This window comes from Centropristis striata, chromosome 19 (genome assembly GCF_030273125.1).
Source record: "Centropristis striata isolate RG_2023a ecotype Rhode Island chromosome 19, C.striata_1.0, whole genome shotgun sequence".
Classification (NCBI taxonomy): domain Eukaryota; kingdom Metazoa; phylum Chordata; class Actinopteri; order Perciformes; family Serranidae; genus Centropristis; species Centropristis striata.
Window position 1 is genome coordinate 26,149,779 of NC_081535.1, and position 27,930 is coordinate 26,177,708.

General features: G+C 38.8%; 1 protein-coding gene across 1 annotated transcript; it reads left to right on the top strand.

Moving 5' to 3' along the window:
• The first annotated feature begins 345 nt into the window (after positions 1-345).
• Positions 346-27,784, top strand: mfsd14ba (major facilitator superfamily domain containing 14Ba). Its single transcript, XM_059357928.1, has 12 exons — positions 346-627; positions 8,602-8,700; positions 8,865-8,927; positions 10,594-10,721; positions 13,890-14,004; positions 17,737-17,955; positions 18,060-18,173; positions 18,334-18,405; positions 19,179-19,291; positions 19,815-19,912; positions 20,487-20,650; positions 23,646-27,784. Exons 1-12 carry the CDS (start codon positions 550-552, stop codon positions 23,916-23,918), a joined length of 1,536 nt encoding a protein of 511 aa, XP_059213911.1. The 5' UTR covers positions 346-549; the 3' UTR covers positions 23,919-27,784.
• The last annotated feature ends 146 nt before the right edge of the window (positions 27,785-27,930 follow it).

Consider the following 27,930-nt stretch of genomic DNA (forward strand, 5'->3'; position numbering starts at 1 on the left):
TTTCCAAAAAATGAAAACTAATTAAAACTAGCAAACTCACTCTAAAACTCATTAAAACTAACTGAATTTGAAAACAAAAAATCACAACAAAACTAAAACTAAAACCAATGAAAAATCCAAAACTATTATAACCTTGCCAGGGACATACATTACATAAATTTTTTTTTTACTGGATTCCTTGTGAATTTGAAATCATAGATATTGGTTGGAGATTGGATCAATAAGCATATCAACAGGCTTTTATTTTGAAAATAAGCGCAACCCAGACGGGAAACACTATCCTCTTATCATGTTTACTTGACCGTGTGTTAGTGCACTGAGTACCAGGAGAGCTGCGGACTAACGGGGATCTAACGGGAGAAACACTGTGGACCTTAATACGCTCTGTGCCTCAACACAGTGAATAATAATAATTATTATTATTATTACCATCCGTTAGCTCGGTTTAGCCTCTTCGGGGCTACATACGGAGGCATCCTGGAAGCACCCGGAGAACCGCGGATATCTACGCGGCATGGATGCTTCGTGACCCGCGGCAGGTGTGAGGAGATGAAGGGGGAGCCGCCGGCGGCAGCCACCGGCCGCGTGGTGCTGGTCAAGAAGATCATCATGAAGGACGGAGCTGCGGTGGGTGAAAGACCCGCCATTTTTATTCACATTTTTTTTTAATTCATTTTGATGTTTATCCTGCATTAATCCACCAGGTTACACGTTGCTGCTCTTATTTACGCATTTAGCAAGATTTCCATACAATAAGTATCGCTTTAATTTCCCTTTTCTTTATTTTTTTCAGCTTGTGTATTTTTATTTTTTTATTTTATTTATACCAAACGGCAATACAATGCACAGTTACAAAGAAGAAGAAACCAGTTACAGAAAAATTAACAATGCAAAAAATAAAATAGAATTAAATAATATATTTTTTTAAATAAAATAGAATTACATAATATTTAAAAAATAAAATAGAAGAATAATTAAATGGAAAAGAATGAAACAAAAAATAAATAAATAATAAAATAAACAGACGCAAGATTACATGTTAAAGACATTAAACGTAGTGCTATGTTGGCAGTCTTCACAGCTTTTTGGTTTTGTAGACAGGAGAGTTTTCAGCTTGTGTATGACATAAGAGCCTGTTAAACATATGACGCATGGCTCATTAATAAATTCGGTGGCTAGAATAACCACAAATGGAGCCACTTGATATAAATCTGCTCACACAGTTCATTTTCAACCATTTGTCAACCTATTGACGGTTGCAAACAGGTATAAATGGCTGATAGAAATAGATAAAATGCTACAGATGATAAAAAAGAAATAATGTGGAAGGAAAGCAGAGCAGCTCTGGTCCAAAATGGCTGTTTGTCGGATGGAGATCTGTGTTTGTTGTAATGGAGACATGGCAGAGAGGTTTAATGTGGCCCACAGACAGCAGCAGAGCTTAGTGTGAGGATGATGTGGTCAGGACGGATCCATTATGTGTTACATAACAGCTGAACACTCTGAGGGCAGCCAGGCTCAGGCTGCAGCTCACTCAGCCTCCATTTTAACATCCTTCATCACAAATTATTATTTTCACAAGCACTTTTCTCCTTTACTTTAGCATCAGACGTGACGTACCACTGCAGGGAACAGACATGCTATTAAAATGACCTTCATCTGTGTTGTTATACCATCCTTATTTCATTTTATTTCATTTATTTTCAGTGACAAATAGGGGTTGGCAAGATGTCAAATGGTGTAACCACAAAAGAATGATAAATATAAAATACTTTATCAGCCTACAGTGTATTTAAGCGGTCTTATACATATAATTACTTAATTTAAAAAAACATATTTCTGAGTATTTCTACATTTACACATTTCATCAATATTGAGCAGAACATATTCTTCAAACAACCATTTTTTTTACTAAAGTTTGGAAAAATTATGTAAAATTTGTCATACACCATAATGTTGCAATGTAAACATGGATTGTATTTTTTCCTCATTTAAGTTCACATTTATTTTCCAGTAAGTGATCGGATTTTTATGAAAAAAAAAAAAGACTGGTTACACCAACTGACACTGCTTAAGATCACGTCATTGACCCATGCCTCTTGGAATATTCAAAGTCTTCACCATAGGGTCTTGCCTTGGAATTTTTATTTATTTATTTCATTTATTTATTTTTTAGTTCAATTAACTTTTTTTTATCCAATATCCCAAATCACACATTTGCTTCAGAGTAGGGCTGGGCGATATATGGATAAAATTTTAAATTGTGATATGAAATGAGACCATATCGCATTCATTGATATAGTTACATTTTTTGTCTTTCTTTATATATAAATGGAATGTTTGTTATTCTTTTCTCATATGAATATATTTATTTCATTCATATTCATTATGAATATGTACTTAACATGTAGCAATATATTTTTACACATGTCAGTTAAAATACACAAACAAAAACATTTTAGACAATGCAAAGTCATATTTTTTAAAATTTCATTACAGATGTAAAAAAAACAAATATTAGTGACATATATGTATGTCCCATATGTGTACATGATATATAAGGCATGTGTATAGTTGCAACATTCTGGGAATTTTCAAAGTTGGAAACTTTCCATGGGAATTATAGGAAATTATTGGGAATGAATGGGAATAAACTGGGAATTTTCAAAACTGAGTTACTTTATACTTTAAAATATAAATCTGACTAAAACAACCAGATTTCATGGTTGTAAAAAACTAGAGCTGCAACAATTATTAGATTAATCAAACAATAATTAATTATTAAATTAATCGTCAACTATTTTTATAATGGAATAATTGGTTTGAGCTATTTTTTCAAGACAATAAGTCCAAATTCTCTGATTTCAGCTTCTTCAATGTGAATATTTCTGGTTTCTTTGTTCCTTTATGACAATAAATCTCAATCAATCTCTTTGGTTTGTGGACAAAACAAGAGATTTGAGGACGTCATCTTGTGGTTTGGGAAACACTGATTACACTGATTGATATTTTTATACATTTTATCGACCAAACAACGAATCGATTAATCATTTAAATAATCGACAGATTAATCGATAATGAAAATAATTGTTAGTTGCAGCCCTAGGTGTAAACACCTAGCAGCTGGGCAGCAGGGGTCAAACATTCCCTCCACCAGCACATGTGTGCAGGCGCATTAGGCACCAGCTGCTGTTTCCGATGCGTCTATAAACACCAGCTGGACTGTTGATGTACTGAAATAGGTATAAAACAACCAACAGCAGGGGAAAGGGGAAAAATTATTATCTTATTATATATCTGGTGCCCTGTGGTATGTGCCAACAAATCAGAAAAGCAGCAATTTTCAGCAGGATTTTCTTAACCAATGACGGAAAAATCTGAATGCTGTCCACTAGAGGTATGAATCAGCGTATCGGTCCCATGACACGATATTATTGCGATTTTAAACATTTTGCGGTATGGTGAGTATTGTGATACAATATATTGTGATTTAACTGTTTAACTGCATTTTGTGTCCACAAAATTCAATTCAATCAAGAATTGTTTTGTCAAATAAGAGGAAATTCTCAGTCTATTCATCTCACTTCAGTCTTTTTATTTCTCCACAATGAGAGTCAAACCCACAGACTGACCAACAAAGTATTCAGTCAAACTGAACTGAACTGATATTAAACATGTATGGACGACAACAACTGCAGCATTTTATCAAACTTTTAAAAACGGTTGAAAAAAAATAATTTTTTTGTGGAATCAAACTTTGCAGCGACAACTTCCCGACACAATATCCTGATGCCCATGGTGCCTATAGATACATATGATACCAGTGTCTCCAGTATATTAAAAAAACTGTGAAAATACTGGCACTTAATAAATGCTAAATATTGATACTTGGCGGCCATGAATCTACATAATATTGTCAGGCAAAATATTGCGATACTATGCTGTATCAATTTTCCCCGCCTCTAGGCTATAGTCTACTAACCTAATGTGCCAGATAGTTTACTACATATAACTATTTCAGAAACCATCATCGGAAACTGCGGCAAATAGGCAATAGACTACTTGGAAAGCTCCAGTTTATTCCTCTAATTGAGCCCGCTATGTTTATTGTCACAAAGGATTAGCAAATCAACGCATTCTTTCCAACTTCCATGGAATCAGGGTTGTGGAAGCAGTATCTAGAGTTGTGTCGATTTGTGGTTCTGTTGTTGGTTGTCCATTGTACGAGCTTAAACCAGTTTGATTTTATGGCGATTGGCTGAAATAGCATTTGTCATCATAACACATTATGTTTAAAAAATAGCCTCCATAAGCAACTGGGATTCTGTGCTAAATCCAATTTATATTAACTGTGTTTGTTGACTGTGTTGACCATACAGAGTCTACAGACTTTTGTGTTTTTATTTATATTTTTTATCTGGGAGAATTACGTCATCAGCAATCAAGTTTGAAGCTTTGGTTGTGCATGTTGCCAGAAATTAGTGCTACATGACCTTAAGATGCAATACACACATGAACGGTAGGAGCAGTGTAGGAGTAGTACTCACCATTTTCACAACGTGCTTAATTTAACGGTCTTTATTTTTGCCATGATCACAAAATTAACAATTAGTCAGGCGGCTTAGCAAAATAAAGGAGACTCGCCGGACAAAAGCACCAATTTTTTTTCCACATGCTTTCCATCCCCATATGTTTCAATTTTGGATGTGACCCACTTCATCAAGATTGCGGATCGGAGATGGCAGCCATATAAAATCTATGAGAACCAATATATCTTTCAAGCCACTTAGAAGGTCAATCTTGGTGTCAAAATATACATTTTCTGGGTCAAGGAATCATTTAAAGCTATTGAGAATATCACAAGATGATTATTTGATCAAATAGATATGTTCATTTTGGCCATGTATTTACATAATTTCAAACTCAGTTCCTAAGCGGTCAGACATATATTAATATAGGCCATATACAGTGCATGCATTCAGAAAAATAGATAGCTTGCATACATTTTATTGAACTTTATTAGCTTCACTTGTATTATTTGTTACATTTACAACTACAAAGATTTTGCAATTCCAGTGTGCATGTATTGCATGCATGAGCTGCATGAGCACCTTGCACCACAGCAACTTGCACCTTTACAACCAAAGCAAATCTAGCTGAGACAGTTTAGAAGCTTCTATCTTGTATCTCTGAATATAGTAACCTTCTGTAGTGTTACCATTTTTGTTATTTACAACCTGCAAATCCTGCATTTCTATACGCTCTGACTTATCTGGTGTGAAAACCTCCAGTAACACAGGTTATACACAGGCAAACAACGCTGTTTTCAATGGTTGTGTAAGCAAACACATGGTTACACAGCAAGTACATCTCCAGCCTAAGACTACATAAGCCGTGTTTCGACTTGGGGGGGAAAGTGGCCACCCTCTCGAAAGTCCTCTCACTCTGCGTGTTTCGACTACAAGTTAGCCCCCAGAGGGATTTAGAGACTCTGGAGGTGTCGTATCGTTTTTCGCCATCGCTAACTGTGCACAACGTCAGCAGCTGAAAGCAACATGGCTAATTATGCACAGAGTCTCCACTGATCATAAACATAGTGATTGTGAATTAACAGTATTGCTTACTGTGCACAGAGTGTCCGGTGCTTGTTGTAAACAAATAGGGATCGATAAGTGCAGCAGCAGCACACACACTGTACTGCTACAGAACTGTAGCTAACTGTAGCTAACAGCTGCTAACGGGGGCTCTTCTTAACAAGCCGGCCTCCGGCTCGTTAGCAGCTCCTTAAGAAGAGTAAGAAGGAGTCGCTGGATTTGTCTCCAGTTGCTTTCTTGAAAAATAGTCGCCAAGGGGGTCTGAAAAGTCGCTAAGTTAGGAACACTGCTTTTACAAATGGCGTGTGTTGTCCTCGTGTAGAGTACTACGTCACATCCTGCTTAGCGATCTATCCAATCAGTAACCAGGCTGTTATCAGGGAAGAAAAAAGACCCTGCTCTTCTACAGGGACTAAAAAAGTCCCGACAAAAGCCGGCTCCGGACTGCTCGTATTCAAATTAGGGGTATTTTGGCAAGTGAGACCCGCCTCATTCCGGGTATTGTCCGGCTATTGCCCAGTAGTGGAAACAGCCCTATTGTTAGTTAGCTTTATAGTTACCGTTTCTTGTTGATGTCTTCAAAGGGTTTTTTCTGTGACCAACAGCAAATTTACAATGATATAAAACAGAGAAAAGCAGAAAATCCCCACATTGGAGAAGTTGGAACCTGAGAATTCTTGTTCATTTTTGTTGAACCGCAGCAAGGCGTGGCCAGCTTTAAACTTGCTTATAATGTCTTTGCTCTGGTGATCCGTCATCTGATGGCGGTCTCTACAGACACCAGCACACAGTTTTAGTGGGGCATAAGTCCATTGATTGTTCTTCAGGAAAATCCTACTTATTGTGCCTTTAACCATGTCCTGTGATATGTAACTGAGGTAAACTTCAAGATCACTACACTACATTTAATATGCAGAAATTCACATTGATCACAACCACAGGTTAAACTAATTATTACAGCAGGAGACCAAACAATAACCAATGCATCACTTGCTGTTCGTCCTCCTTTTGGTTATAGAAAGATTAAGAGGCCATTATCAACCACAGTTCATTGTATTGTTTGTTAAATAAGGAAAAAATGCTTTCAGCCATGTTTGAGGTATCAGCCTAGAGCTGCAACAATTATTCCATTAATCAAACAATAATCGATTATTAACTTAATCGTCAACTATTGTGATAATTGAATAATTGGTTTGAGCATTTTTTTTTAAAGACATTAAGTCCAAATTCTCTGATTTCAGCTTCTTCAATGTGAATATTTCTGGTTTCTTTGTTCCTTTATGACAATAAACTGAATATCTCTTTGGTTTGTGGACAAAACAAGAGATTTTATTGACCAAACAACTAATCGATTAATCGTTTAAATAATCAACAGATTAATCGATAATGAAAATAATAGTTAGTTGCAGCCCTATGTCAAACCAGAAATCTGAAGATAATAGAAATATTCACCCTGTTCAACAGCTTTCTTAAATACCACACAACCATCCACCATGCTGACAACAATACATGAGAATAGGAAAGCATTTCATTATCAAAGCAGCCTGTGTTAGCACAACCTGTTAATACTTGAGCTAAAGATAGAAAATTGTCCATTTCTCACCTAAATCCTTTGTATCTGTGTCAGTAGGCTGAGCAGTGCTCCACTTTAAAACTGCTGCTGTTTTTTCTAGCCTGCTCTTGTACAGAATGTTCCCTACATTTCACTGTACACCATAAAATAGTACAATAATGCAAAGGTTAAAATCTGTGTGTTTTTATGTGTCTTGGTGTGTTTGTTAGTTTGTTGTGTGAAAATGAATCTGCGCATCTAAGTTTGATTTCTGAATGACATCACTCCCTTATGGCATTGCATGCTGGGTCTGAATTTGTTGATAACATCTATATTATATATATTTTTCCCATCATTTAACATTTATTTGTTGAATGATGATCTGTTTTCCCCAATTGTGGAGACTATTTACCTTGCACTGCAGCTCGATTCTTGCCATATTACACGAAAATCCAATTTATCAGGCTTTAAGTGATGTGTCAGCATCCTGTGTGGAGCTACTGGCAGCTAAGGGTGTGGTTTAGGTGTGTGTGTGTGTGTGTGTGTGTGTGTGTGTGAGAGTTTGTTTGCTCAAAACAACAATACTGTCCTACAAAGTCTAACTGCAGTAACTACATTTTTGGTCAAAATTGAGTTTTAACTAAAAATGAACTCCTTGATGTCTGTTTTATCTTGTGACAAAGTTTAGATTTCAACTTTGCTTAAATTCAGAGAAATAATGATAGAATGATGAAAATTGCAGTAATTACAAAATCCTACTCAAAACAGTAATTGCACTTACCACAATCTGATTTGGATATATTTGCGCATTTAAACATAAGACAAAAGCAGTGTAGCCTTGTATTTCTTCATTGTGTTGAATAGTGAAGACAGGAATAGTAGAACTTATAGGTTTATTTGATAGGGAAATTATCTAGATAGTGATGAAATGAAAAAAAGTGAGATAAAATTATATTAATACTAAAATAAAACATTACTTTTTAATATTAAGTCTAAAATACAAAAATCTTTGAATTGAGTCGTTAAACACTTTTAAAAACACTGATAACAAAATCAATTTGAAAATGTTTATTCACTGAAAACTAAATATAAAAGCTGAAAGAAGACGACAACATTGTGGTGACTGCACTCTGTTTATCATTACTATTAGAACCTTTCACAGCAAAACCAGAGTGCAGTAACTAAATTCTTGGGGTCAAAGGTCAAATAAATCGTCATGATTTTTGAGCATAAAAATTACGTCATCAATACATGTCGAAAGAAGTTAATTATTGTTATTATTGTAACTCTCGTTTTTATTTTTATTTCAGTTAACGAAGATGTTTTTTCAATTCTAGTTTTCGTTATTTCATTACTTTTCGTTAACTATAATAACCTTGTGTCATAGTGATGTCATCAAGATCCACCGAAGACGTCCAGCTGCTGATGTGTCAAATGTGTGTGTGTGTATTTCAGCTCCAGCAGGGTATCGGCAGGCCCAGTGTGTATCATGCAGTGGTTGTGATCTTCCTGGAGTTCTTCGCCTGGGGATTACTCACCACGCCCATGCTCACTGTGAGTAACACTGTGTGATGGTTGGGTTAATACAGAGTAATACAGGCTGGGGATCAGCGCACTAGATTAGGAGATTCAAATCAAATTTTAGATATCATTTTTCCGCCTTTTTACCAGTTTATTGGATAAACTGTATGTTGTGCCTTTCTCTCTCTCTTTTGTAGGTTTTACATGAAACATTTCCCCAGCACACATTCCTCATGAACGGCCTCATTCAGGGCGTCAAGGTATGAACTTCAAAGTTACAGTTAATCTGTATGTTGTGGAAAATAAAAATAGAGCACAGTGATACTTATTAGGACCTAGGGTTGCACATCTCTCTGTGATAAACAATTAGATTTGCATCTAGATACACAGGTTACGATTCGAATCAGAAACGATATACTTTTATAACTGACCAATTGGAATCGATACAGTGTCAGAACGATTCAATTTTATTTGATTCTACGGTTAATATTTGTTCTAGATATTTTAAAGTGTGTCACTCACAAGTTTTGTATTTTATTTATCTTCTGATTCGCCATGGAGTTAAAAATCAGTTTTACCGTGGGTCTGAACAACAAAAAGACCACAAACATCTTTCTACATTTATAATAAATGTTAAGAAAATCATTCTAGTAGCTTTTTTTCTTCTCATTATCTGTTATGGATACTGTTAAAGTAAAAAAAAAACCAGTCCCACATGAGGCTGATCATTTCCTGAGTGTAGGTTTGATATGAGTGACATCATTTACATTTTCCTTCAATGATCTAATCTAAGAAAACATTGGCCGGGGTTCAACGGACACAATCATGTTCTGGGATATTAAATAATGAATTCATCACCAGGATCGTCTATATACGGACGCTAATAGAAAAAAAAGATATATAAAGGCAAAGAGAGACCCATGGAGTTGCACGAGAACCGTTTCGCAGGCAGCTTCAGCTCTTGCGTTGTTTTAGAGTCAAACATTTTATCTATCTATTAGAACTACATAGGCAGAATCAGGTGACTGGGACCCCCAGGACGTCAATAAATGGAAAACAATGATAGAAAGTCATTAGGAACAATTTGATTGACAAAGGAATGTAAAGCACCTGAGGGATAGGACAGAAAGTAAAGAATAAGGGTTTATATTAGCAGTAGTCCCTTACATGGTTGGGCGAAAAAAACAACAACTATGTCCTTTCATGTCCTATCATTTTTGATAATGCATCAAGACATTTAATGGACATTTGATTTGATTTGGCTCTTAATGTTTTAACTTGTAATTGTTTAGTCCTCCTGCCTAACCAATTAGAGGCCAACATGGAACTTATTTATTAATGATGACATAGTGGTGTTTAAATTATAAAAATGTGTTATTTTGCTTTAAATTCCAGTGACATCACTGTGTAGTTGTTTATCTGTGGTGGGCGTAAACTAATCAGTTTGATGTTAGACACTGGTGGAAGATACAGTTTTTTTGACCGTGTGACGGACCTGTTTTCTGTTTTTTCAAGTTTTAATTAAACATTCAAAAAAGAAGGAACGCAAACACTGTTAGCTGACTGACCTGAACAAGTTATTGATTATAATAGAAGGAGAGAAGGAGTGCCACTATGATGTCATCAGTTTCATTTTTCTGAACTTATCTTGTATGGAATCTTGTTTAATATAAATTAAATTCAAAGTCTTCTCGCAAAGCAGCAGTGGTACAGTGCAGAATGAGGAAAGGTTTTTCAGAGAATACCAGAGCATCCCACACATCCAACACATAAAACTTTAATTCACACATGAATGAAACAATCCAGTCATTGAAAAAAAAACCCCAGTAGGAATAGTAAATGGAGAATACAGGTCGATCAAACAACAGAATGATGTTTCCCTGTTACACCTCTATTCTGTCCCTGACTCCGTCTCTTCATGTTCAGGGTCTGCTGTCCTTCATGTCGGCTCCTCTGATTGGTGCGCTGTCAGACGTGTGGGGCAGGCGGACCTTCCTGCTGGTCACCGTCTTCTTCACCTGCGCTCCGATCCCTCTGATGAGGCTCAGCCCCTGGTAAGACTCACTGTTCCCTGTCTGAACAATAATATTATGCTGCACTGTCAACACAACTCCCCTCAACTCAACTTGACTCTTTATATTAGCCTACTTCGTGGATAGCACCTGGTACTTTTATTTTGGTAAGCTCTTCCAGCTGGCCCAATACTAGAAAGTGGATTTAAAACACTGACCAAAAAGTAATCAAGTTGAGCCGAATACAATGCAGTGGATATGAGGCATTAACATCATACAAAGACGTAGGGCTGCACAATTTTGGCCAAAATGATAATCACAATTATTTTGATCAATATTGTAATCACGGTTATTAATCACGATTACTCATTGTGTTAGGGAAGACATCTGAATTTTTATTGCACTACTTTTAAAAAACAATAGGAACAGTTTTTAGTGTGTGCAGAGTGTCTGGTGCTTGTTGTAAACAAACAGAGATCACTAAGTGAACACCTCCTGCAGCAGCAGCACATACACACTGTACTGCTACAGAGCTAACTGTTAGCCTATTAGTAACTTGCAGACTGGACGCTAAGGGGTTAACATCGCCTCCGGCTCTGCAGCTGGGAGAGACTGCTGCAGGAGGACTGTGCCGATTCAACTCGTTCTTACTGGCAATTCCCACCGGTCGCGGAACGGCCGCGTGTATACTGATGACTCGCTACGCTGCCGTTACGCGCCCGGTGGGAATTGACGCCGGGCAGAGGACGGAGCAAAACCTTAGCGCAGCCGTTCCCCGCCTGGTGGAAATCCCCAGTTCTTAACGAGCCGCCGCCCCCCGCGTGTAGAGTAATAGAGTAAGCTAACTGTAGCTAACTGCAGCTACCGGCTTCTTCTTACTCTTCTTAACGAGCCGGCCTCTGCTGGATTTGTCTCCAGTTGCTTTCTTGAAAAATAGTCGCTAAGGGGGTCTGAAAAGTCGCTAAATATAGCAACAAAGTTGCTAAGATAGCAACACTGCTTCGCCGGCTTTTACAAATGGCGTGTGTTGTTTTGGCGTCGAGTACTACGTCACATCCTGCTTAGCGTTCTATCCAATCAGCAACCAGGCTTTTTTCAGGGGAGAAAAACAGCCCCGCCCCCTGGTGGTTGGTGGACTACTGGTGTAGAAAGTGCTTGATTAGATATGCAGGAGAGCCTCATTTTAAAATGGAAATATCGCCGACCATCAGGTTAACTTAATCGTGGCGGCCAAAATCGTGATCACGATTAAAATTCAATTAATTGTGCAGCCCTACAAAGACGTACAGTTACAGTTGTGAAGCCAAGGGAGTCACCTGAACAACCATACCAGGGTTATACCAGGTCATTAACTGTGGCATTGGAGTTCTAGGGTCATCAAAATGCAAAATGATTTCAGTTTTAATAAAGCAGAGATATTTCAGCATGCACAATACATGACCAAAATGATGGACACCCTGAACATAACCATATTAAAGAATCTGTTTGCAGGGATTATCTTCTATTTAGCTTCTATTCAACAGCATATTAAGTGTGGTCCATCAGTGATGTTGGGTGATAACATGTCAGTGCTCTAATTCATCCCAAAGGTGTTGGAGGGGGTGGACATCAGGGCCCTGTGCAGGACAGCCAATTCTTTCATACCAAATTGACAAAACCAATGTATCGATGAAAAACAAAGTGCAACAGAAACCCACTAAATCCTAAACTCAAATACCACTGAAGCTTCTGCTCCACTGAGAGAGATAAGAAAATCAAACCATGAGGAGACTGTAGCAATCTTTAAATTAATACACATAAACATACCGTATTGCCATTTGTCCATCACATTTTCCACATGGACTTTATTGTTTTAGATTATACAGTGTTGATTCTAACCTACTGGATCAAACCACAAACTATAAATAGATGGACAGCTTCTGCCTGGCAACTTCTAATACGTGAAGCCAAAACATTTTGTTGGCTGGCTGCATGATAGGTCACAAACCACATCCCTTACATGTTAGCAGATGGGACCTGGGCTAAACTAAAAACTCAAATACCAAATAAATCTAATTTTAGGTAGTTCCTACACTGTAAAAAGTGTTTGTAGAAATTACAGTAAAATGCTGTCAAATTGCATGAGAAATACGGCCTAAAATAAAAAATTGCATTTCACCATAATAGACAGTTTTAATTACTGTAAATCACAGAATAGAACAAAACTTTTGAAAAACACACAGTTTTACTGTAAAAATATTTTAAAAAATCATGTAAAATGAATGGAGAAATAGCATATTGTCTCAAGGACACAATTACCTTTAAATAAAGGGACTACTCAGTCTAAATTACAGTTTTTGCTGATATTTACATTTAAATTTACAGTAGAAAACCCACTCACTGTAATTTTTACGGAGAAATTCTGGCAACCACAGCTGCTGGTATTTTACCGTAAATGTAACAGATTATTTTTTACAGTGTACAACACAGCTGCATGCTCCAGTGTTCATTTTTGTGATAGGTTTGGGTTGTGATGCTTGGACGGGAACTTCCTGTACTGTGGCTCCATTCTTTGTCACTACTGCGTCCGTGGCCCTTAATGATGTCACCAATGCACATTGGCAGCAAGCATATCTGGAAGAGGTCTGGGCCTTAAAGCCAATTTGGCATAGTGGATGGACAGCAGATTTACAGTTTATGCTCGGTCACATGATCGGCCAAAAATACTTTTGCACATGACTTACATTTGGAATAGGATGCTTTTAATCAGCTGGTGCATTTTTATGAACCGCACAAGCCTCACAAATGACTAATTTCACAAAGTGAATTTGGTTTATTTGGTCCAATAACAATTGGAAAGTCTAGAAGAGCCACATTGTATCCAAGGAGTCTGTCTGTATGGACCCATAGATTTAGGAAGAGTCACAGAAGATCTTGGTATTTTTCTGCACGGTTGTCAAACTTTTTTGGCTTAATGCACCACTCAGAAACTTTCATGGGAATGAACACTGAGACTTCAAACACTACATCTTATGATCAGTCTTTAGATCACTGGTTGGTTCCACCAATATGCATCAAAAAACATCAATGCACAATTGGTGTTTACAGCCATTCACAAGTCAGTTATAGTAGTAGTTGTCTTTTGCATTTCAGTGTTCAGTTGCATTAAAAAAACTGTCTGCCTGAAACTGAGGCTTTTTAGAGTTTGTCTCACAACTGTTCATCCTGCAGGTGGTACTTCGCCATGATCTCCATGTCCGGAGCTTTCTCCGTCACCTTCTCGGTCATCTTCGCCTATGTTGCCGATGTGACGGACGAAAGAGAGAGGAGCACAGCCTACGGTCTGGTAAGAACAACCAAAATATATACATGTTTAAATAAATATACAGTGAACAAAAGATACATACAAAAATAGGATCTTTTGTCCAATGAATATACAGTGTTTGAATGTATCTTTTCATCTTCTATATGCATTTGAGATAATAAAGAATTGAATAAAACTGAGCAGAATCGCATTAGAAGATATATGATCTTTAACTAATCAATAGGTCAAGTTAATAATAGCCAGCAAATGAGTATCCAAATATGTTTTAAGGACAACCAGTTGTCTGTAAAGTATCACAAAGGACTCACATACTGTTGGTGGTGACATAATCAACACAATGACCTCATAGACAGACAGACAGACGGATAAATAAATGCATGGTAGTGTTGAATGACTGAGACTGAATCAGCAACCTTAGAGCACAAACACACAAGTCATCAGGAGAGGAGACAACAACCTTTATGTTATGTCTGCTCTATGTAGATAAGTCATTTCGGTAACACTTTAGATTAGGGAACACATATTCAACATTAATTAGTTGCTTTTTAGCATGCAAATAAGTAACATATTGGCTCTTAATTAGTCATTATTTAGTTATTAATGCCTTATTCTGCATGGCCTTATTATACAACCAGTAAGCCATTAACTAAGAGTTTTCCCTCAATAACCTCAGAATTATTGCTTATTAGTAGTAAGTAAGGTAGTTGTTGTATATGAGTTATGATCTTAGTATGCTTTACTTTGTATGGACTTTATAAGTCTCTACATAGCGGTGAACGAAACCATGGAAACGGCAAATAGCCACCTTCTCCAGACCTTTGACATGACCGGTGGCTCCATTTGGATGATTGGAGGAGGATTGGTAGATTGTAATGTCAATCGTTACTCTACAAAGTGGCTCACTGGTAGACTAACATTGGTGCAAAGTGACCCGCTTTGTAGAGTAATGATTGACATTACAATCTACCAATCCTCCTCCAATCATCCAAAAGGAGCCACCAGTCACGTCAAAGGTCTGGCTATGGCTATTTGCCATTTCCATGGTTTTGTTCACCGCTATGTAGAGACTTATGAAGTCCATACAAAGTAAAGCATACTACCATCATTTCAACTGTAAAAAACACAAATAAAGGAAATAACGTTTCTTTAGGACCAGAGAACAAACAAAACACTGCCATTGTCATGTGGCAGGTGTAAATTAAATTTTAGAGCATATTCCAGACCTTGGTCAAGGCCACGCTCTATCTCACAATGTTAACTAAAATGGAAAAAAAATATTTGTGCATCTGCCCCATGATTCAGACCCTCCCATGTATTGAGTTCTTCCTGGCCCATGCTGCAAATTGTTCCAGAAGTTTTTCCATAATCCTGCTAACAGACAAACGAACCAAACCAGGGAACATAAAGGTTTTGGTGGAGGTAATAAAGTAATCAGCAACCAAGACAGTAGCTATCTTCAGAAGGCCACCAATTCGAACTGTTACTGTACACATTGAGGTTCAAGGTCAAGGTCGCTTTAAACACTGTGAAATCTAAAAATGGCATTATGATGCTGTGACAAAATGTTCTGCAAAATCTCTTTTCTGGCTGTTATTCGACACCATAGATCAGGAGCAGAAGGGAAGCTTGTAACCATATTGGACTGGTATTTCATTGGTACTAATGATAATGAAGTGATGCTGAATTGCTGACACTATTCTTGTTACAATGTTGAAGGCGGTGTGATTGTGATTAAGCATCCACAGTTTGTAGATTCTTTGCAGCAACATCCATATTTCAAGCATTGTCTAATGTGGCTACATATAGATTTGGAAAGACAAAGGTGTAAACTGCAACTTGGCTGGCTGGCTACTGTGAGGTGTTAATTCTAGATTCTGTTTAGAGTCTTTTGTTTGATAAGAATACGCGTGTGGACCTGAACTGCTCTGTAGCAAGGTTATCATAGTTTTGTTTTTTTCATTAGTTTTAATTTTGTTGTGATTTTTTATTTTCAAATTTAGTTAGTTTTAAGAGTGAGTTTGCCAGTTTTTAATTAGTTTTTATTTTTGGGAAAATGCTTAGTTTAAGTTTAGTCTTTATTAGCTTTGTCAGGGCTGGCGAAAAGAACTCAAACGCAGACCAGAGGTAAGAGTGATTACGGTGACTCCCACGTCCGAGGCGTCAACCTCAACAACAAACTGTCGGGATAAATCTGGCTGAGTGAGGATTGGGGCTGAGGTGAACCTTTTCTTCAGCTCCAAAAAAGCTCCTTCAGCCTCAGAGGTCCAGTGAAACGATCTAGCAGGGGAGGTAAGTGCGGTTAAAGGTGCAGCAATGCGGCTGTAATTCCTAATGAAACATCTATAGAAATTAGTAAAACCCAAGAATCTCTGAAGCTGCTTCCTACTCTCTAGCTTGGGCCAATCCAAGACTGCTCTTACCGTCTCGGGGTCCATCCTCACCTGACCCTTGGCAATGATGTTGCCGAGAAACGTAACAGGGGAGGCGTGGAACTCACACTTCTCTGCCTTAACGAATAAACGGTTCTCTAGCAGCCGCTGGAGGACTTGACGAACATGCTGGATGTGCTCTGCTTGATTCTGAGAGAAGATGAGTATATCATCAAGATAGACAAATACTAGTTCATCCTTTGGCACCTCACTTAGTCCGTTAACAAAAACAGCCTGCAGGGATGGCCCATTCCACCCACTCTCTGTTGCCAGAGTCCAGAAATCAATGGCGTATTCAGCCAGGCTCCAAAACCCTTGGCGGAGAGAGAAAAGCCTCATGGATGCGTCTTTACCTTGGACTTGGTGGTTGGAAACCTTAGACATCTCGGTAGTAAAAACGGCATAGGTGGTGGTGACCTGATCCTGCTTCCTCCAGTGAACCGAAGCCCACTCCAGCGCCGCTCCCCGCAGCAACCCAATCAGGTAAGCGATTTTAGCCTTCTCAGTAGCGTATGTAAGGGGCTGGAGATCAGAGACAAGACCACACTGCATGAGGAATGTCTTACATTGTCCCAGATTCCCATCGTACCTCTCTGGCGGGAAGACCCGCGGCTCCCTGCCGGGGTTGGCTGTGGTTGGTGCCGCTGTGGCTGGTACTGGATTGACCATGCGGGTCGACAAGTCACTGATTCCTACCATTATCTCCTGAAGATCCGGTGAGGACTGGAAGGTCGGTCTGGTCTTTATAGGAGAGTTGATTGTGGGATGAGGAATCGGAGTGCAGGAGTGGTGAGATGAGTTGCAGGTGTGTTGGCTGGAGTTGCAGTGACCACGCCCACCAGCGGTTCTTTCATGCAGCTGCCAGTTCACGGCGGTGGGTTGTGACAAGTTTTAGTGTTAGTTTTCATTTTTTTGTAACGGGGTATTTGTTGGGTGCGAGATTAAAAAAAGTCACAATAAATGTTGCCTTTATTTCCTTTGTCTTATCCATCTCAGGCCCAATAAGGTCATTAAGTCATAAAACCAGATAGATTCAATAGATTTTATATCAACCAAAAAGGATTATGTATAAAAAAAATTGACAAAGACGAAAACTAAGGACATTTTCACTATAATTTTAGTTAGTTTTGTAACCATACAATACAGTTTCAGTTAGATAACGTTCTTTTAAAAACTCTCGTTTTTATTTTTATTTCAGTTAACAAAAATGTTTTTTCAATTCTAGTTTTCGTTATTTTGTTTGTTTTCGTTAACCTTGCTCTGTAGAAGTCACAGCTTTCTAACTCTCTCTCTCTCTCTCTCTCTCCCTCCTTCTCCCGTCAAGGTGTCAGCTACTTTCGCAGCCAGCCTAGTAACCAGTCCAGCTATCGGGGCGTACCTGTCGGCCTGGTACGGAGACAATCTGGTGGTTCTGGTGGCCACACTGATCGCTCTGGCGGACATCTGCTTCATCCTGCTGGCCGTGCCCGAGTCTCTGCCTGACAAGATGAGGCTCAACACCTGGGGAGCGCCCATATCCTGGGAGCAGGCGGACCCCTTCACCGTCAGTAGCCAATCATTTACAATTCAGTACCTGATTGGTCGGTTGTGTTATGAATTCTTTTTACGGGTGGACTGATCCAACCTCTCTGTCTCTGTCTCATTCAGTCTCTCCGGAAGGTCGGTCAGGACCCGACCGTCTTACTGATCTGCATCACTGTGTTCCTGTCTTACCTGCCAGAGGCCGGACAGTATTCCAGCTTCTTCCTTTACCTGAGACAGGTGAGACACTGTCTGACACACTGGCGTTACTGCAAGCCCTTACCATATTATTGCCACTGGTGATACACCTGTTTTTTAAAGTCACTTAAAATAAAAGAAGATTTAATCATGACATTTTTAAATTTGTGCACATTTTCTTGTCTTCTGTCCGTCCATCCAGGTCATAAATTTCTCCTCCAAGACCATCGCTGTTTTTATTGGAGTGGTGGGCATTCTGTCCATTGTAGCACAGGTAACACACACACACACACACACACACACACACCCTTGTACTTCTATCTTAGTGAGGGCCCTTGTTGGACTAATGAATTCCCTAGCACGTTACCCTAACCTTTAACCTACCCTCCACCATCACAACTAAATGCCCAACCCTAACCCGAACATAAACCTGATTGTAACCTTAACCCTACAACAAAGTCTGAACTCTCAAACAAGCTTTTAAAGCCGGAACATGTTTTTTAACCAATACAGTGAGGACAATTTTGTGAAGTGAGGACATTTCGGCCGGTCCTCACTTCATAAAAATGTCCTCACTCTATTGGTTAAAAAACGTGTTCCGGTCCTCACTATGTAGGAAGTACAAGAACACACACAAACACACACACACACACACACACACGCACATTTACTCCTGGCCCCATTAACACTCGTCAATTCAAGTGTCACATATTACTTTTTAGTAATCTTAATTTACACATATATAGGAATATATATGCATCTTCGTTAGCCACATTACAAATCTTTGGGCTTCCCACAATATATGCTACAGTCATCTGAGGGTATTTGGTAACTCAAGAAGAAATTATTTCACACCTAAACTTTAGTTAACATAATAACTGTTAGCCCGATAACAGCATAAATGAACACAAACACATGACTTGTAATATGGTTTTTGGACATGCATATAGAGTATGTGGCATGCATACTACTTATTACTAAAATAACAATTAACATAAGTGCAAGGTTTGAACATTTTTTTTAAAAAGTCTGTCTTCCCCTCCTCAGACTCTCTTTCTAACGCTGCTGATGAGGACTCTGGGTAATAAAAACACCGTTCTGTTGGGTTTGGGCTTCCAGATCCTCCAGCTGGCCTGGTACGGCTTCGGATCAGAGCCATGGTGAGATCTCAGTGTGTGTGTGTGTGTGTGTGTGTGTGTGTGTGTTTGCAGTTTTTGGGCAGGCTGCATTCATTCTGTAGGTGTAAGGCTGATTTCAGATGTAGAATGATTACCGCTCAGTCTGGCGCACAGCAGCATCAGTGTTTATTTTGACAGAGCGGCAGCAAGGAGCAAATCGTATTTGTGACTGACTGTGTTGGTGAAAAGGAGTTTCATTCAGTGGACTCAGATACAGTAACATGAGCTGCTTCATCTGTGTGGTTCTGAGAGTGCAAATCAGAACAAACTCTTAAATGCAGAGTATCACTCTAAATATGGCTTCAGCATGTAGATAAAAAATACATACAAAATAATAAATATTATATATATAACTATATATATATATATTTACAGATTTAATATTAATAATAAATTATTTACTAACCAATTCAACTCTTGCCTGGGCTGTCATGTCAGATGCTCAGACATATACATTTTTAACTCCCGTGTGTTTGTGTGTGTGTGTGTGTGTGTGTGTTAACAGGATGATGTGGGCAGCAGGTGCTGTAGCAGCGATGTCCTCCATCACCTTCCCAGCTGTCTCTGCTCTGGTGTCACAGTCTGCTGATCCTGATAAACAAGGTGACAGAGAAATGCCCTTCTCTTCTCCTCCTCCTCCTCCTCTCTTCTCTTCTCCTCCTCCTCTCCTCTCTTCTCCTCCTCCTTCTCTCCTCCTCCTCCTCCTCCTCCTCCTCTATTCTCCTGCTCCTCCTCCTCCTCCTCCTCCTAATCCTCCTCCTCCTCTCTTCTCCGCCTCCTCTCCTCCTCCTCCTCTCTCCTCTCTCTCTTCCTTTCCTCTCTTCTTTCTCCTCTTCTCTTCTGCTCCTCCTCTTCCTCTCCTCTCTCTCCTCTCTCCTCTCTCATCCTCTCTTCTCCTCCTCCTCCTCCACCTCTCCTCTCTTCTCCTCCTCTCCTCTCCTCCTCCTTCTCTTCTCTCCTCTCTTCTCCTCCTCCTCTTACTCTTTCTCTCCTCCTCCTCTTCCTCTCTTCTCCTCCTCCTCCTCATCCTTCTCTCCTCCTCCTCCTCCTCCTCTCCTCTCTCCTCCTCTCCTCTGATCAATAGGTCAGTGTGTTTTCAGACAGGAGAGCTAAATATATCATCAGATACTGTTGTGACCACTGTGTCTCCAGTAACCTGACCTGTGTCCTCCTGCAGGAGTGGTCCAGGGGATGATCACAGGGATCAGGGGTCTGTGTAACGGTCTGGGTCCAGCTTTGTACGGATTCATCTTCTTCCTCTTCAATGTGGAGCTCAACACCATGGACCCAATCCAGGGAGACTTCAACATCGACCCCCTGCCTCTTCAAAGCCCCACTGAGGTACAGAACCCATTAAGATACACTGTATTTGGAATCTCTTGTGGCTTCTTTTCACATAGATATCAGCTAAATATTCAGCCATGACATCAGAATATTTTACAGATGGCGCTCATTCACCCATTCAGACACACATTCACACTGGTGGCCGAGGCTAAACGCTGCCACCATCAGGAATTCATTCACACACCATTGAACAAATACTTCAACATGTAGGCTGCCATGGTCAGGGATCAAACCACCGACCTTCCGATCAGCTGGTGACCGCTCTACTCAGCAAACTCTTCCTAGCACTTTCCCCTTTTTTGTCTTCCGGAAGACAAGTCACCTCTTGCCAGATTAAATAACAAGACTTTCCTTGTGAGACACAATACCAAACAGAGCCAAAGGTAAAGAGAAACGTTCACTAAGTATTTCACTGCAGAGTCCTTTCCGTAGTGGTTGTTATAGGTTTTGGCCGATGGGTCAATTGAATTGATAATCAACGTGGGTTTGAATAAATCGGCAATGCCTGTCTAGCTGCGGATGCATTGTCAATGTTTTTTTTTAGCAGAAAAACACTGCCATGGTTAATTTTAGGGTGTGCATATTGTGAGGGAGGGTTTGCTTGCATTGCTAACTTTTTGTCTGAGAGTCGGCTGCCAGGGTGGTTACCACAAAGCAACTCTATTTGTCTGCTGGAGAAATATAATGCAGGAAAGTTTTCAGCAGGTTTAACATGGATTTCAGTTGATCTTCCACATGGATATATTAGACATTCATAATCTTTGCTGTGATCTGCCAGTTTTTTTCATTTCAGTGTCTTATTTCACCCATAATACATTGTGCAACACGTTATCTTCACTCACTGGCCACTTTATTAGATAGCAAGGTAATAGCAACCTATTAAAGTGGTGGTGTGGCCTTCATCTGCTTCAAGGTTTGACGTGTTGTGTGTTCAGGGGTGTCTTTCTGCTGACCTTGGTTGTAACAAGTGATTATTTGAGTTACTGTTGTCTTTCTATCATCTTGAACCAGTCTGGTCATTCTCCTCTGACCTCTGGCTTCAACAAGGCATCAAGGCTGTCTGGATATTTCCTTTTTTCGGACCATTCTCTATTAACCCTAGAGATGGTTGTTAGATCAGCAGTTTGTGAAATACTCAGACCAACAGCCATGCTACGTTCAAAGTCACTTAAATCACCCTTCTTCCCCATTCTGATGCTCAGTTTGATCTTCAGCAGCTCGTCTTCACCATGTCTAGATGCCTTAATGCATTGAGTTGCTGCCATGTGCCTGCTTAATGCAACAGGCAATGTAAGGGTTTGTGTAGGGGACACAAAAGCAGAACAGAAAGCTGGCAGAACAGTTTATTTACAATATATACAAAAAGAGAATGTGCTGTTTAGATAATGCCATCAGGTGTGTCTGCAGCAAGAGTGGGACACTGGAAACCACTCTCCTGGTAATGTAAGTCTGTTTTATGCAACTTGCACTTGAAAATTCCTCCTGCAGCGCCTCCTCCTACACCTTTGTTTGCTGAATGAGCTGCAAAACGTATATGTTCACACATGCAGTTGGCATGTTCCACCCACAGGGTCATACCGTTTTAGCTGCAAGATCTCCACGTTGACTCATTAAGACGTGGGCAGATGATGTCATGGGGTCCTTGTAGCTTTGTTCACACTGAAAATATAGTGTGTGCTCCAGGCAGTACATTGGAAAACTGACTTCTTTTATAATAATTTGCTGCAATATTAGACATGCTCTAGTCAGCTGGGCTTAGTGATGGGAATTGTAAAGAATTTAGCAGTTCTGATTCCATTATCGATACTGCTTATCGGTACGATTCCTTATCGATTCTTCTCATCGGATGAGTATTCAAATAATACAAATGGCTTTGTTTGCACTAACTCTTTAATATCTTCATATTTAAACAGAAAAGATACAGAAAATCCAGCATGCACTAATAATTGCTCAGTTCCACTCTTATTGCTCCAGAGAAAATTTAATTTTGGGGGTTTAAGCCCAACTGATACAATAACAACATACAATATAATACACTTTGGCTACTAATATTTCGGAATATTTAAAGTGCTTTGCTTTCAACTTGATCCAAAACTAATTTGGACACAAAACAAAGAATGCTTCTGCAAAAATGAACATATTAAACAAAAGTACAACTGCACACTTTTTGTGCAAAAAAATTAACAGAAAATATAGGAATAAATGAGACATAACTACACCGGTTAAAACAACATGCAACTTTGAGAATTATAGATTTCATCTGACCAGATTACCAGAAAATATGCAGCAAATGAACCTACCCAAATTCAGAGGCATCTACTGTGGCAAAAGGGTGTAAACCCTTCACCACAAATCTGGTCACTGTTCGGTGACATTCGTTTTTACTCTTCCCTGCCTCGATGAAAGGGGTTACTAAAGATGTGGGAGTGTTGCCACTATCAGACGCCTCTAGCGACTCTTTTTCAAAAAAGTAACTAACGACAAATCTAGCGACTTTTTCTAGTGTTATTGGAGACTTTTGGAGACTCGTTACTACTTTTCTTAACGAGCAGCGAGTGCATCTTTAGCTGTGCTCCAGATGGGATTTGAGAAAATGTAATGTAAAGTAGGGCTGGGCGATATAAAAGATATATGGATATATTTTTAAATCTGATATGCAATTAGACCATATCGTATTATCGACATAGATCACATCTGCACTGTGATCCTTGTTCCATGCAAGCTGCGGCTTTTATTTAAGATATTTTATATAGGTTCTCCTTATGTTATACAGTATTTATGTTCACTTAAATAAACAGTTTCGATAAAACTACTTGTGACATGTCATATTTGGCTTTGACTTTGGCTGAACATTTACTCTCACTGCAATAAAAATATGGGGATATATATCGAATATCGATATTCAGCCTAAATATATCGGGATATGACTTTTGGTCCATATTGCCCAGCCCTAATGTAAAGATGTAAAATGTCTTTGTTTGTCCCTTTGCAGCGAGGCCTCATCCCCGGCCCGCCCTTCCTGTTGGGGGCGTGCACCGTGGTCGTCGCCTTCATCGTCGCCCTCTTCATCCCGGAGAAACCTTCCTGCTCCTCCTCTCCCTCCCAGCTGTCCCTCAGCGACAAGCCCCACCTGGACAGCAAGGAGTCCATGTCCTCGCTGGCCGGCATCCACATCAACACGCCCCTCCCCGGCAGCGACGAGGAGACCCCGCCCACCGCCAGCGACGAGGACTTTGAGCCGCTGCTGCAGGACAGTATTGTTTGACGGACAGGTGGAGCGACCACACAAGGTGGGGCTTACATCGTGGTTTGATTGATTGACATTTTATAAGTGCGATAAAGAGCCCCGTTACACATTTTCTTTGCTGCAGGGCGGAACAAGGTGTTCTTTTATTGTCAGAAGTTTGCGATTAAAAGCTCCGACTGCGTCGTTTCGTCGCCAGTAGGCGACGTATTACTCCAGCTACCAGGAGCGGAGGCAGTAACAACCAATAAGGATGTTTCTTTTGCAAAGAGGCGGGAGCAAAGAGCTGCAAATAAGATGTCATCACAACTTGAGCGAAGAGACCGAGGCGATTATTTGACTGCCAGAAGACGGAGGGGCCAACAGGGACAACACAGTTTAAAGGGAAACCACAGATTGATTGACAAGAGGAGGGACCAACTGAAAAAGAAAGAAGTATTTTTAAGGTTTTAATGGAAGGTTCTCGTTCATCTTTAAGCTTGAAGTTGTTGATTGTGATAAACAAGAAAAGGTGTTTTTACCTTCAGATGTATCATTTTAAAGCTGTATTTTGATGCTGTGATTATTTCTTATTGGTTATTGTACAAAAGAAACACGTCTGCAACATATTTACAGTGTTGATTTATACTTTTTGTTTAAGAACAACATGTTTTTATTACAGTTATTCTTTTTCCTTTTGGGATTTTTATTCTTTCTAAGTGTACAGTACCTGCTATGAGCTATCGATCGTAACATGGTATGAATGTGACCAGCTCAGAGATGAGTCACCCGAAATCCAACATGTCAAAAATATCAATTTTAATAGCTATTTTCATCTTACATTTTCACAGTTTCAAGTTTCCTCTTTAATTTGTATTGCTCTAAATGAATTTATTTCAAATTCATCAAGGTAACAGAACACCTCACTGGGTAGTTTTATACTCCTCATGTCCCCGTTTGTCACTCTACCTCAGATCAGCGTGTTTATAATCCCGCTCAACCTGGATTTACTCATCCTCTATCACGTTTGTTTTATTTTTTATATCAAAGTCACTTTATTAATGCTGCTGGCTGCTGTCAGTGGGAAAGCTTCAGAGCTGCAACTTAAGCTTTAGTGGTCCAAGCACCAACAGTGTTCAAATCAAAAATTGTTTCATTTTATTAAATTAGAGATAATGCACAAATGTGAAATTTGCAAGTCAGATTTTTGAAAAATGCTTACAATAGAATCTGTGATTTATTGCAGGTACAACAATAACTGACACTGTAACACCTTTTTTCCTCTTATCTCAGGATTCTTTGTCTATCGCTTATTTAAGTGTATTGGTGCTAATTGGACAAAAGGTTGCACAGTCATACTTTTTTGAATATTTAATTATATTAAAACGTTTGGAGAGAAAGACAGGAGTACCAGCACAGAAGCCGGTACTCCTATTTCTGAGTAGCAGATGAACATATTTTAGCCACCAAAAAAATAAATATCAGTTTAGGTGTATGGTATATTTGGAATTTTATTGAGAATTGAGTGACTTGAGTGTTTTTTGACACAACAACACCAACAAACTAGCAGATCTTTAAATAATCTAAAAATAATACAGACTTTAACTACACAGAAACCTGCAGGCCTGGTCAGAAGTGCCTTAAACCTGCATTCTTTCCATTTGCCAGAATGGGGCGACTCCACTGGTTCCAAAATGAAGTCAGTTTGTATGTAAGTCAATGGGAAAATTAGCTACCACTTTCTCACTTGATTTATCACCTCAGTAAACATTTTCAGTTTACTATTGTCTCAATCATTAGTTTCAAGTTTTTTCAATACAGCACAATTAAACAATTAAAGTAGTAACATGTTGTTTTTTATCATTCTTTACCGCAAACTTTTCAACCAATAAGAAATAATAGTGCGAGTAGATTTCCCGCCCTTCACCTTTGTACACTCCCCTCTTCAAATCTTTTTAAAAAAATTTAGTCCGCTTACATTTCTGCACTGTGAAAGCAAACCAGACTAAATACAAAACAAACCAAATTTATCAATTTCACTCTGATTAAGACGAACCATAACTGTTCATTTGAACAACAATTGGCCCTTTAAACAAGCTAGCTAGTTAGGTGATGTAATTTGGGAGGCATCTCGATGACTACGTGTGTAATTTAGATACAGTCAATAACTGATAATGATTTTTTTAGGTGGCTAAAGTACTCAGCTTAGATTAAATGCTTGTCCTTCTGCATAATTCTCCAATCATTTCTGGGTTGTCACAATACTAAAATTTTCAACTCGATACCGATACTCAGGAAAATATTCGATACTCGATACCATTTTCCATACCACAAGGATAAAAACAAAGACCCCAACATTTAACAGAAATATTTTTATTAACAAGAAAAATTAGCAACATGTAAAAATGAACAGAAACACAGGTTAAATATTTATAATAAAAAACAGTTGTGCAAAAAGAAACTGCAACTATGAGAACAAGCTTCAGGTCTGAGGTAGTGCAAAAAATAAATAAGTACAATAAACAATAACAATTAGAACAATATTTTGAGGTTGTATGCTGTGCACAAGATAAGGCAAGCTTGATAAAAAAAAACAACAATAAATAAACTTAAGTGTTCATTCCTTGGCTAGGTATCGGTACTTTTAAAAATGAATATTGTATCCAGATACAACGTTTTAGTATCGATACTTTTTTGAGTATCGATACTTTTGACAACCCTAATCATTTCTAATCCGACTTGTGCTGAGCGCTTGGACCGCAGTATACTTTCCTGCAAGTCAAACTTTTACTTAAAATCTGCTGATCATTTGTGTGCTGCTCCTTCTATTCACTGTATGATGGAGCTGGAAAGTGATTTGTTTGATTTTCTAACAAACGTGGCAGATATGAAGTTTTTTTCCCCTGACAGCAGTGATTTTCCTTTGAATGAACTTATACTTGAAGCATCAGAGAGAGAGATTTAACAAGAGCTTTAGAGAGAATTTAAGAACAGATGTTGAAGAGTTTTAGCAGTATATAACTAACACAGAGTGTACATAGTTATTTGAGCTTAAAATGTAAATGTACATGTGAATGATATTATGGTCTGTATATAAGTGATGTGAGGGATTTGCTTCTTGATCGTGGTTGATTGTGTAGCTCTAACAAAGAGTGGCTGAAGGGTTCAGTTTATGTACTGTAAGCCCAAAATTCATCATTATTGTGTTTCTCATGATCATTCAGATGAGAGTATGAGACAAACCATTTCTTCTGTTATTCACACCTGAGTCTGTTCACATGCACACTGGTGTCCTGGTAATCATATTTAGGACATGACGATGAGTCAAAGAGAAACTGGATATTCATATCTTTGCAATTTTTTTGTTTTATGACATTTAAAAGGTGCTAGATCACACACAACATCTCTTTAATTTGTCTTGTACAAACTGAAACAGATCTACCTTTTTAAATGTTTTCTCCAGTCTAATCTGTTAGAGGCAGGACAAAATTTCTGCTGCCATAATAAAGAATTTTTCATACCATCATTTTCATTTTCTGAAGACCAGGATGTGTGATATTCCACTGTTTCTGCAGCCAGTATTAGATATTTGTACTCAGATCATAGGCAGGATCTTAGTGTGCATGTGAACAGTCACAGGTATTTCATTGACGACTGCACCGCCCCCTCCCAGTCCAGCAGCAGTGAAACTGACTCAACAGTGTAAATATTGTACATGGATTGGATGTTTGTACGTGTGAAGAAATGAAATGTACATGGATTCACTGTAAATACACTTTGTCTGTTGTCTCGTCTGGAAACGTACCAGCCAGTTGTTGGTTATTGGAAATTAAAACAGAACAACACTTGGCACCTGTTTGACGTTTGCTTTTTTTTTTAAATAAAAAAACCCCAATACTATGACATTATTTTGAAATGCTAAGTGATTATTTTGAGAAAGTTTGTTATTTTCTGGCCTTACAGGATCTTTATTTCATCACAAGGGAATTTTTTCTTAAATTTGAAGAAATAGGGGATTCTGTTTAGATGTATTTACTAATTGTTTGAGAATATA

Excerpts from the sequence above, each read along its gene's own strand:
- mfsd14ba (XM_059357928.1), top strand. The coding sequence starts at position 550 with ATGAAGGGGGAGCCGCCGGCGGCAGCCACCGGCCGCGTGGTGCTGGTC. Across the intron at positions 8,928-10,593 it reads GCCTCATTCAGGGCGTCAAG|GGTCTGCTGTCCTTCATGTC; the intron begins GTATGAACTTCA and ends CTTCATGTTCAG. Across the intron at positions 19,292-19,814 it reads GGCTTCGGATCAGAGCCATG|GATGATGTGGGCAGCAGGTG; the intron begins GTGAGATCTCAG and ends GTGTGTTAACAG.